The sequence below is a fragment of the Cydia pomonella genome, unplaced genomic scaffold (assembly GCF_033807575.1).
Source record: "Cydia pomonella isolate Wapato2018A unplaced genomic scaffold, ilCydPomo1 PGA_scaffold_46, whole genome shotgun sequence".
Taxonomy (NCBI): domain Eukaryota; kingdom Metazoa; phylum Arthropoda; class Insecta; order Lepidoptera; family Tortricidae; genus Cydia; species Cydia pomonella.
In genome coordinates, this window is record NW_026907879.1 from 60,434 (window position 1) to 73,001 (window position 12,568).

General features: G+C 34.3%; 1 protein-coding gene across 1 annotated transcript; it reads right to left on the reverse strand.

Annotated features, from left to right (window-relative positions):
* Positions 1–316: 316 nt before the first annotated feature.
* On the reverse strand, positions 317–1,342 carry LOC133534056 (uncharacterized). Its single transcript, XM_061873151.1, has one exon. It carries the CDS (start codon positions 1,340–1,342, stop codon positions 317–319), a length of 1,026 nt encoding a protein of 341 aa, XP_061729135.1.
* Between the last annotated feature and the right edge of the window lie 11,226 nt (positions 1,343–12,568).

Sequence of the window (12,568 nt, forward strand, 5' to 3'; positions counted from 1 at the left end):
CTGATAATAAGTGCGCGGTGGTTTTCGCGTAGCTGGGACCCTCAAAATGACATAACATAGATAGGGTACGATAGGTATAAGTTATTTGTGCGTAGTGAACATTGAAAGTATATTTATACATATTTAGATAGCAATAATCCATAGGTAGTATTAAATTCAATCTATGTAACATTTTTGGTATGCATGGTTCATTATTACAGTATATAGTAGCGGCCAGTGTGGTAATATTTATGCTATACTTAAATCTATCGTAACTAACATTAATTAGGAAGCTTCTGGGCAAAACAACAAACACAGGTGAATGTAAATAGACACGTCACAAACGATCAAGATCTGATTCGCTTTTAATTGCGAGTATACGAGAATCATCAGTCTTACGCATAAGTATTGTTGCATTTTTAACCCAAATCCACCTGTAGTTTTTGTTTTTCCTTATTTCACGGGCCTTGGCGTAAAGCATTTTGTTTTTTAAGGTTAAATGTTCGTTAATATATATGGGAGATGCGCCCGCCACCGTCTCAGCTGCTGACGAAGCATCGCTGCTGCAGCCGGCGGCCTCGAAAAGTTGCCCGGCAGTCAGTCCACGGCGTACCCTTGCAGCGGCCACAAGGTCGTCACGCAGGCGGCGTGTGGTTAATTGAATTATAATATTCTTAGGCCGGTCCATTTCTTTATTGTGGGGGACACGGTGGACATCTTTGATGTGATTGTTTGTTAGTGTTGTGCCCAAAACTTTACCTAGGGCAACGGCGATATGCATTAGGTTTTCACTTTTTTTCTCCGGTACGTTTTGTAGTTCGATATTACATAGCCTTGATTTTTGCTCCGTATCCTCATAGTGTTTTTGTAATGTGGAGACCTCACTGTGGAGTTGTTCGTTCGCGGCCCGTAGTCCGTGTATCTCGTTGGAGAAGGAGTCAACCTTGGACTCAAGAGTCTTGATACGGCCATCCCACGAGTTAACTGTTAAGGTAAGTTCCGATAATTTGCTATCAAAATCAGCCCGCATTGCCGTCAGATTAGCGTTTAGGGTGGCAAACTTACCATCGAAATATTTCATAAGGGCGTCTGTGTCAATGTTGACTATAGATGTAGACGGCAGGTTTAGCTCGGGGCTTGTATCAGCCTGTGGCTTGTTGATCACGACGGGGCTAGCTGGTTTTTTAGCCGGTTGTTTACATGAGCCGCACTTCCATTTGGGCTTATTCATAGGTAGCATTTTCTTAAAGTCTGTGTCGGATATGCCCACGCAGTAGTAATGAAAGCAGTATTGGCATGCTGAACATTTTAATAGCTCCTCTGTTTTTTTTAGTAAGCTGCACTTTAAGCATTCCATCGTCATATTGGGGCGAAAGATGTTAAGCAAACAAATATGGCGAGGTTATGTTTCGACGGTCGGTTGTTTAGTCTTTAGCACTGTTTACACTGTTTTTTTTCCTTATGGATAACGTCACTAATTAATTATCACGCAATAAACTCACTATGATAACTATTATTATGTCTTTTAGCACCTATTTAAATTAAAATTCGTCGTATTTCGATAGGACACCGTTATATTCGTACCGATCGGTTACAGCGCCACCTACCGAAAAACTCCGATTTAGCACCGATTATTGTTTTATATGTACCTCCAAATTGATGAGTATTTGAAATGCCTATTATTTTGATATTTTTATGTTTTTATGATAACAGTATGATGTGTGGATTTACTATTGAATTGTGTCTTATTCATTTCATAAAATATAAGACATATCTAGCATATCGCGTTAAATTGGGACATAATAAGCCCTGTTCATTGAAGTTGATTAACTATTTAGAGTTTCTGTGCAGAAACTTTTAGTGAGAACGGAACTTTATTGCTCTAATTTAAATCTTACTTTGCATTTTTGTTTTTATGCCATATGCAAAAGTATAAATATGATATTAAATAATCATTATAAGTTAAATGAGGAAGTATTGTAGTAGTAATGCTTATGTGCATTTACGAAATAAATGTGACATAGGTATGTTAACAGTAGCATAGGAGCTTCGATACTTTTGCTCGACGTTAATATGAGCATTTGTCATTTGTGTGTCATGGATTTGACACTTGTGTGACATGGATTTGTCATTTGTGTCATGGATTTGACATTGGTGTGTCATGGATTTGACATTTGTGTGACATGGATTTGTCATTGGTGTGTCATGGATTTGACACTTGTGTGACATGGATTTGTCATTGGTGTGTCATGGATTTGACATTTGTGTGACATGGATTTGTCATTGGTGTGTCATGGATTTGACACTTGTGTGACATGGATTTGTCATTGGTATGTCATGGATTTGACATTGGTGTGTCATGGATTTGACACTTGTGTGACATGGATTTGTCACTGGTGTGTCATGTATTTGACACTTGTGTGACATGGATTTGTCATTGGTATGTCATGGATTTGACATTGGTGTGTCATGGATTTGACACTTGTGTGACATGGATTTGTCATTTGTATGTCATGGATTTGACATTGGTGTGTCATGGATTTGACACTTGTGTGACATGGATTTGTCATTTGTGTGTCATGGATTTGACATTGGTATGTCATGGATTTGACATTGGTGTGTCATGGATTTGACACTTGTGTGACATGGATTTGTCATTGGTGTGACATAGATTTGTCATTTGTATGACGCGTTGGCGTCATTTTATTGCATGGTGTTATTTGTATGACGTGCTAACTTCATTGATGTTTTGAATGACGGCCAGACGTCATTGAAGCAATTTTTTTTTATTTACGACATGAGATTGCGTCATTTGTACTACCTAAGCATTCTGATGAAGTAGACTTTTGTTTAGTACGGACCTATGTCGGATGAATTTGAGAATGTCGGGATATGTTTGGCACAAGTAATACATATACGTGTATAGCGCGCGTACGTTAATGAAGTTCAGCATACCTGCGGGACCTAAAAGTAAAATAATAATAATACAAAAATATACCTTATGTCGTAAGGTTCCGACCGGCTGATGTTTATTGTTTACTGCAGATCATGATAAAATGGTTACAGTGGTAAAAAAAAAGTATAGATATCGCGAGAGTTCGACGGATTTATGCCGTAATCGCGACAACTTAACAGATTTTTTATTAATATTCTGACAATTCTTGTTATGCCTTTTTGTAATAAAAGGCATTTTGAGTCTATTTAGCACTGAGTGTAGGAGATTTTAAAGACATGAAAAAGGTGTTTTGTTTTTGCAACATACCTTCTAATTTTAATGAATAAAAAACATTTGGTAAAAAAAAAATTGGACTGTATGGCAGTATTTCTTTTAAAACGGACAGAAATTAATGAAACGTCAGACTTAAGCAGCTTCGATAACTCTTGTTATAATTAAATGTTGTCATGTTTTACATGATTTTTGGTTTACGTTCCATTGTTGGTTCCACGTCAACTATGGGGTTCTTTGGTCCACTACTATATGGTTGGAAAGATCTGAGGAAGTTGGTTTCTGTTTTGACAGCTGAAAAAAAAAGGCGTGAGGAGTCAGGGTGATTGAGAATTGTGCAATAAACTAAGTGTTCAGTATCGTGTCTTTTTTTCCATCATGGAGGTTTAAATGCATTAGAATGCTTTGGATCCGAGAGTGAATTTGCTGACGAGAGGACCCAAAAGTAGAATAAACTTTAAGACTGAATTAAATCTGTATGTTTTCAAAATTTTGTAATTGTATGATTAGTTTTCCCCTGTTAGGTTTTTTATGAATTTATTCGATTCGCTTGGTTTTACAAATGAGAGTGTTTGAACTTAATCATTAAAAAAAAAGTTCTTTCATTTCTTGTTTTGTTTTTTTAAATAGTGTATATAAAGGAAGTAGTGATGTACATGTCCACTTTTTTTTTAAGTTGAAAACGTAAGCCATTCATAAATATAAGGGTACACAATATATAGTATATTATTAGGTATGTTTACTTTAGTATTTTGGTGGCCATATAAGAAATGAGGATTCTTGATTGGTATTGGCACAGAATAACTAATAGTACTACCTTACAGAAAATCCACTCCTTCACAAAAGTCAGATTTAGGTATAAAATTATACCTATACTCGCCGCCTGCAAGCAAAATTGAAACTTATAACCGCGCACGAACCGTGAATCTTCTTTGCGCGCCGCAGTTTTATGACCCAGCTGTGAGTGCCGGCACAGGGTTGTCACTTGACAAGTTTTTGTACCTGTACCTACTGATTATTTTTAAGGTAAATAATTAAGTATGTGGGAATTACAAACGTTGATTCTGTAAACATAAAATTTTAAAATTTTAAGATAGTATGTCTGATTCTCATCTCACGGAAATATATGTCGGTCAGTTCCTAATATTGTTTCTGGGCAACCAATATTCAATAAATTATGGATGTTTATTTTAACTCTTACTAAGTAAGGACTCCGGGAACTAAAGAAGAAATGGGAACCGATCGGGCGCCGCCGCTTTTACGCTTGCTTCCAAGACGACGCGCCATAATCATAGTGTAAGAGCTGGCAACTTAATTATGTTAAGTTAGTTTATTGGACCGATGGGCGTTTAACTTCTAACGAAATAAAATACAAATAGGTACAAAAATCAAATGTGTTTATTACAACATTATCTTTTAATTATTGTGTTTACTTTGAAGTATTATTTAATTGATTTATCCCCAATTTAAAAGTTCGATTATTAAATCTCAGAGTCGAAAATATACAATCTTAAAAAATAGTCCGCAGGGAAACACGAACATGGCAATTACCTAAGTAAATGAATCTCTTGCAGTAATTGAAATATTTCACTTCGAGGATTTCCGTGTAAATAGTGCTTAAAATTGTGTGTAAATGCAATCCCTAATTTTTGAACGTAGTCATTTATTTCCTGAGAAGGCACTCGGCGGCATAATTTGTTCAACCTCTCGAGCTTCAAGGACCTCGCACGCTCAAAATTCCACTATTTGAACCACTCGCTACGCTCGTGGATCAATTTTGAAAACTTTCGCTGCCTCGGGTCTCAATATAATCACAAGAAGTTAAACAACAACTTTGCCCCCTTGTATAATAAATAACTATTTAACCTATGCGAGGAAACTACAATCTGTTTTCATTGCAACAATTCTCATTACATGTAATAAATATTAATTATATGTAATATTTATTATTCAAAATAATCGTTTAAGTATTATTAGACTATCCAACAAGCTAATTAACGCGTGAAAAACATATCATAATCTAATTACTTTAACTCTCTAGAGGATAAAATGCAACTTTACTCACAGTTTTTAAAGGGTAAAATCAGCCTTTACGAGCGGGTGTGGTGAAAAATATGTTTTATTGTGTGAATGTCGAAATTGTTGAAAAGAAAGTACGATTCGCGAAAAGGTCACTAGCTCTTACACTATATCAATCATCAACCTACTTGACAAGGTACCTTTTTGTTTAACATTTTGTGATACATTGTTGTTGATATATGTACCTATAAGTTATTCATAAGGAATAATTTAGTAGGTGCTTAATAGACCTTACCCAGGCTATTGAAAAATTCTTAGAAGTAGGTATTTATTTCCCTAGTCTAAGCTTAGGAATGCATAATTCATTTTAATTTGGTCTAAAGCGCTTTAGTTTATGCAAACAAAACGAATCAAAATGTTATCGAATTTGATTAATGAGTATTTATGTTATGGTTTAAAGTTTAAATTCATCAAAATGACTTAACTTTCAATATCGTCCAGAATAAAAAAAAAAATATATCTGCTTCCTTGTTCTTCCGTTTATTCAGACATCAGTAAACAGAACAATATCTTTTATACGGATTAGATCGAGATTTAGGTTTCGAATCCATTGTGTATTTTCAAATTTGCGCGAGCGCCACGTGACACGACTATCGTGATCGTGCGAGCCGAGCGGCAGCCCGCTGCTATACGCCTGCCCGGGAGGCGCGCCGGCCAAATATACCTAAACTGCGTAGTGACACCCCCCTGGTATTGGCTACTAACTTTTATAAAATTTATTCAGTAGGTACTGCGTCAGTAATAAGTTGGTGTAATGGGATTTTTGTCAGTATAAAAATTAGAAATTGGAATGAATGATAGGAGCTATTTTGATAAACTACAGGTTTCCTACTGAGAGCGAATTTAGATTTGTGGAAGGATATGTGCTAATTATTTACTATAAATAACATCTAGGTATGTACCTAGAAATAATTAATTTCTGAATTAATATAGTGTGAGAGAATGATAATTTATATTTAAGTAAAGAAAGGAAGGAAAATAAATAGGATAGCAGAAGCTCCGAATATATCCACACTAGAATATTTATTATTCTTACACAATGATTTCAATGTTGTTGGTTCGGTAACAGGAGGCTTAATTTATATATTTTTACCATAAAATGAAATGAATGTAATAATTTCGGACCTGAATATTAAATTAAATCTATTCTTAAAGCTAATGTTGATTGATTGATGGCAGAAAACTGTTAGATTTAGAATTTTTCACAAAAACGAAATTGGTAATAAGTCATTGAGTCAATTAAATCAGTATATATGTCATAAATGAGCGATAATTAAAATCTATTTTAATGAACTATGAAGTTTGAATATTTAAACATTATTGTTGTACGCTAAATCAACGTACTTCATTAACTTTATTATTATTTTTGTTGCAAGCTTAGAAGTCAAAATGAGTGCCAATTTGATGTTCATTTTTTTCTTATATTACGTGCGGTTGTTTCTAATTAGAATTTAGAAGATTTTCAAGTTGCAGCATGGAAGCTTAGGGAAACAATTATCTGTCAGCGGGTGGGATATTGTTTCTTTAACCTGTTCCGCAATAGCTTTAGTATATAAGGTTATTTATGGTCCTTGTAAAATTTGATAAGATTATAGTCAAGCTAGCAGGATTATCAGATAACTATAAACTATAAAATTGAGAGGGCTATACGCGTTGACTCTGGTTTTGATGTATTTAATGGTAATCTCGTTTGTGGCAAGGTGCGATCGAGTTTGGTATCAAGTGAAAGCGCTTGATTGACCCTCTTGCGGTAATAGTATTAAGGTATCGTTAAATACCTGCTGTGTCAATTATTTGGGAATAAAAATGTATTTTCTCCAATATGCTCGGAAATGTTCACCTTATTGTAGCAAAAATAGGACGGGAAGATCTTCATTATGTTCAAACTCAAATAAAAAAAAAATCAAACTATTGTTGTCGGTTTTTAGCGGACGGGAAGTTATTACTGTATTGTTTTTTTTTTACCAAAAAAAATGTATCGACTAAGAAAAACGCAACCATACAATTAATTAATGTAGCCGCGGGCTGCGTCTTCACGACCCGGTCAGCGTCTTTTCAAGTTATAGGATAGAGTCGTATAAGACTGTCGTGTAAAATCGTGCGAATACTGCTTAATTTCATGACCATATACGCTCTCTGGTTGCAGAAGGGTTTAAACGCTTGGGGTTTGTTACACGTAACTGCAAGGACTTTAGGCATGTTGGTGTCTTCAAAGTTTTATACTCTGCTCTGGTACGATCCAAACTGGAAGCAAGCTCGTGCGTATGGAGCCCATACGAGACGACCTACATGCTTATGCTTGAGAAGGTTCAAAAATGTTTTCTGCGTACTCTCTTCAAGAAAATGTACGGGTACTATCCGTTCATGTATCCGACGGCTTACTTGCAGGGTGCGCTAGGATACAATGCACTAGCGACGCGCAGACTGTTCGACCAGCTGGTAACAGTGCTTCGTATCCTGCGCGGTCGTCTGGACTGTCCTGAGTTAGTTGGCGAGGCATGTCGACTATTTGTCCCAGACGGGCGTGCCCGGTTTCGTGCTGACCGCCTGCGCCTCTTCGCGGTCCCTCCCGCCCGCACGGTCTCGCGGCGCAACTCGCCCGTTTGTCGAGCGTTGCACACGCTCAATAAGCTCGCTGCTGTGCAACACTCCTGCGATTTGTTTGCGGACGGCTGGACGGTTATTGAGAAAGATTGTTTAAAAATATGCGAGTTACTGACCTGATTTAATTATTTAAATGTTTAATGTATTTTATGACATGACGTGTAGCTTATTTTTATTAGTATTTTTTAACATATATAATTATAATGACCTTAATTATAAGAAATGTAATGTCTTAGGCTAGCCCTGTATTGTTACATTTTGTGGTTACTTGAATAAATCAAATCAAAAAATCAAAAATTAATAAAATCAAAGACTATATCTTTTATTTTTATTAAGGATCTCATGCGATCTCATGCATATCAAGGATGCAGCTGATATTGAATGGTACTGAATGGCAGTATAGTTGTGCCTTTAAATTAAAAAAAAAATAATAATTAAAGAGGGAAATTGTTTTTGACGTTTTTAATGTGAAGGTTCGATTTGAGTGCTGGTTGATGCTTAAATTATGATTATTTTACCTTATTTCCTTGCATGTTTGGAAATCGAAACTCATCCACGAATTGCCCTTTCCCGACCACTGCAATAATGTACTATTGCCCTTTAATTGAAAGTTTGGTGCATTTTTTTTTCGAAACATATTTTGTCAAGAACAAGGGTCAGATCGGAATCATTTTTGTGGCCACGAAAATCTGTCAGATCTGGCTTTACGATATTATGTAATCTCCAGGGCTCAGTTAATCAAATGTGTTGTCTGTTTGACAAGGAGACGCGTTGAAGCGGAAAGCTGCAAATTCGGTCAGCGATGAACAAGTATTTTAAAATGTAAACTTGTATTATGCTACGTTTAACTAATAGTAACTAAATTTTGCAAATCGCGAGGTTCTAGTTGAGAGCAAACTTATAGTGGAATATATTATTATAGAAACATTAAACAATGATTTTATTTAAGGTCATAGTTTAAAGTTCTGGTTGTTTTAAGAATCTCCTAATGGTTTTAAAAAAAAATCTTTTTGTTTTTTTTAGTTGTTTGGAGTCTATGGGGAGAATATTTAGGGTTATATACAGACTACGTTATAAAACAGTAAGGATGCGAGATTTTAGAAATGGTTGAGTCTGTGAAGGAATTTAGGATAACCTCTAAATAAATAATAATATTAAATATGTAGTCCTCGAAATAATAAAGTTTATGTACAGTAGTATAGTAAAGAAATTTTATATTTTGAATTGTTTTACCTAGATTTTGATAAGAGACATGAAATAATAACGTTCGTTATGTGTGATACCAGCAACTGATTTACTTTTAAATACGCTTTGTGCGTTTAGTCGTATTTATGCCAGTGTTTAAAGATACTTTGCTTCGGAGCAGCAGTGTCTAAAGATACTTTTGTTAATCGATTTTAAAGCAGTGTCTAGAGAACAGCTTATCCAAGTGATGGGATAGCATTAGTAGTTGTTAACAACTGTTTTAACATATCTAGAGAGGGTTAAATAGGGTAACATATACATCAGTAAAATACCATTAACTTCAAATCATCTCTCTCGTTTTTAAAGTTACGATCGTATAGATATATATCAGGATAAATTAAAATTGTTAGGTATCAGCTGGCTTTTAATATTTCCGTTTTTATCAAGTTTCTGTATAATTCACTTTATCTTTTCAAAAAGTGAATTTCGTGTCACTGTGTAAATTTATTCAATGGAACACCTATATTTGTCAATTTATACACTGAAATGTATTACTTAACATTATGTAGATATGTCAAAATAATCATGTCATATAAAATTATTTAAGTTTGAATTTTAATGTTGCCAATAGAGTTCAATATTATAATTGCTTATTCTAGATGCTTAAATCAATTAAGTATGCATGAAAACAGAAATAAATTGCGCCATTAAGATTGGTTCCATCAAAAAAGATTGTATTGTTTTGAAAAATCTGCTATACTTGGATGATTGCTGTGATATTGAAAGAGTGTGAAAAAAATCTCATTTTTGGAATGCTTGCATTGATTTGATAAATCTGTCATTTTAGAAGATTGCTGTAACGAATGATAGGTATCGGTATGATATGATATCGAAAAGGTGTGCGTTGCTAACCCTACCAGTTGATTTATTTTTGTTATAATAAATGAAATAAAATAAAACTTCAAAACAAAAAGGTAAATTATTAGATATATTTGTTGTCAAATAGACTTAAAAAGTAGAAAATAATGCAACATTGGAGAACATGCAATTATGTTCTATAATTTGCAAAAATAAAAATGTAAAGTTGTGCATGATAAATTCTGTTTTTGCTACTAACACCTGTATCAAGTGTTTCTGTCGGGTATGAGGCTATTCGGCAACAGCTTAGCAAGGTTGTACGCTAATCACATAAAAAAGAGTATTAAGTAACACCGATAGCTTTTGAACCTATAACGTACAAACTGAGAATAGTGTTACAATCAGAAATCATAAACTATAAATTATGAAAACATTGTTAAAGATTTAATTTGTTAATTTTGATAATTGTTTTAATCTGGTTATTTAGGTATCTATGCTGGAACACATACCAATATGGATTCACATTCAGAATATCTTAGTACAGAACCTTTTATATTGATCCTATAACACAGTGGGGATGGTAACAGCGTTAATTAATAAATAAGTAACATCCCGCAGAGGAACAAAAATCTGATTTATTTGTTCATAATATTAAAATTTAAACTAAACGATCAAATCAAATTAATTAAATCTATTCGTTGTACAAAGTTATAATATCGTTGTATAAAAAAAAAAACGTATTAAGCATTTGTGAGACTAACATCGAATAATAGGATTTTTCACTAAGAAAATAATCATCGAAATATTGCGTACATGTATTAGTAGACAAAAGAAGAATATCAAGCTCTAATAAGTTGATATTAGATCAAGAACAAACTTACAAACTCAAATTCTAATAAACTGCAACTGGAAAACATATGCAACTGACAGTAAATATAAACAAGGGACAACTGAAGACCGAATGTCATGATATACGGGATCTCAAATATATAGATCTAAAATAAAGTTTATACATTTAATGTTATTGATTGTAATTATTAGAAGACTGAAAAAGGAATTTGTTACAAATGAATTTCATGCTGAATAAAAAACGACCTTTGATTGAGTTTCGTGCGCCGGAGTCATGCACGAAGTAGGATGGCCGAATGTCATGATTTTTTAGTAATTGCACCGAATAGTGTATGCAAATATGAATTTTACTTGGCAACATTCTTAAAATACCTAAGTTTAATATCAGGGTGATGGGTAATGTTTAATGACTTCCCTGGCAATACTTGAGTTAGCAAGTGGCAGGGGTAAGCGGAAGCTAAAGAGAGTCGAGTACAGACTCGCACACTTGGATTGGGGACGTCAAAGAGACGACATCTTCATGGTAACGGGTTGAGCAAAGTTAAAGAGGCATCTCCATTTTATACTTACCTAGAGCAATTAGATATATTTATAATATTACTAATTTGTATACTTAGGTCATAAGTTCTGTCAAAAAGGTTTTGACTGATAAAAGACTATAGGTACAGATTCCTTTTCATATATATGGGTTGAAAGCTTATATAATGCTGAATTACTTAGAATATAATTGCACGTAAAAGCCGGTCTCAGTTTTGCATAATGCTATGTAATATTTGGTAAAATTTGTAAAAAAACAGGCAAAAAATACGCGACCTGTCAAGGTGTTTTTTGTCCCCATTTTTTTATTTTTCTTTTTTACATGGTTGAATCTTACATAAAACAGAGGTTGGATTTTTTATCTTTCTTAAAATATATAATTCATGTGTATTGGTATTGGAAAAATAGCAACTGTACTTGTTTTACCAAACCTAGTCGTTGGATGGCAGTCTAAAGTTAGCGTGTCTCTGAAAAGTAACCTAAGTTTGAAAGGTATTAACTGAAATACAGACTTATCGGAGAACTAAATGCTGTTGATAAAATAATGTTCTAATAAAGTACGTTCATACAAATAAAGAATTGTACACTGATTTTTTTTTACTCCCTTTTTATAAAGTATAATTTTTCACAACACAGCCGCGTATTCGCTTCTTTTTTTTTTTTTTTTACATGACATTACAGTTGAACCAATGCGTCACGAAACTTAGACTAACAGCAATAATAATTATAAGTATTAACAATTATAAAACAATAATGGCACATTGACAAATTAAATTGGAACAGTTGAGCACCTAGCATCCATCGCCTCACAGAATCTCAAGCATTCACTATACACTGCCGGCCATCGCCAAGCAAATAGATCGCATTCAGGCGTCGATGCCAGGAGCGCATCGAGCAGTGAGAGGGCGCGGGGCAGCGGCCAGCTCCTGCGCGGTACGGTGCGCGCCGGGCTGACAGGTCGCGTTGTCGTGGTTAATAATAATCCCAAACTAAACAAGTTGTAAATAAAGACCCCATCTAAATTTTAAACTATATTACGTTTTGATCAGTATAAAACAAGCTTTCAAATCATGTCAATTTTATCAGTCTAAACCTTTGTAACAGAACTTATGAACCTAACAAAGTATCTAAAATAGCATCACACGTTAAAATAAATTTATAAAGACATCGTGTCATTATTTAAAACAAAAAAAAATCTGTGGAATAGACGTAAAAAACAACATTAACAAAAAGACACCCACACGTTCACAA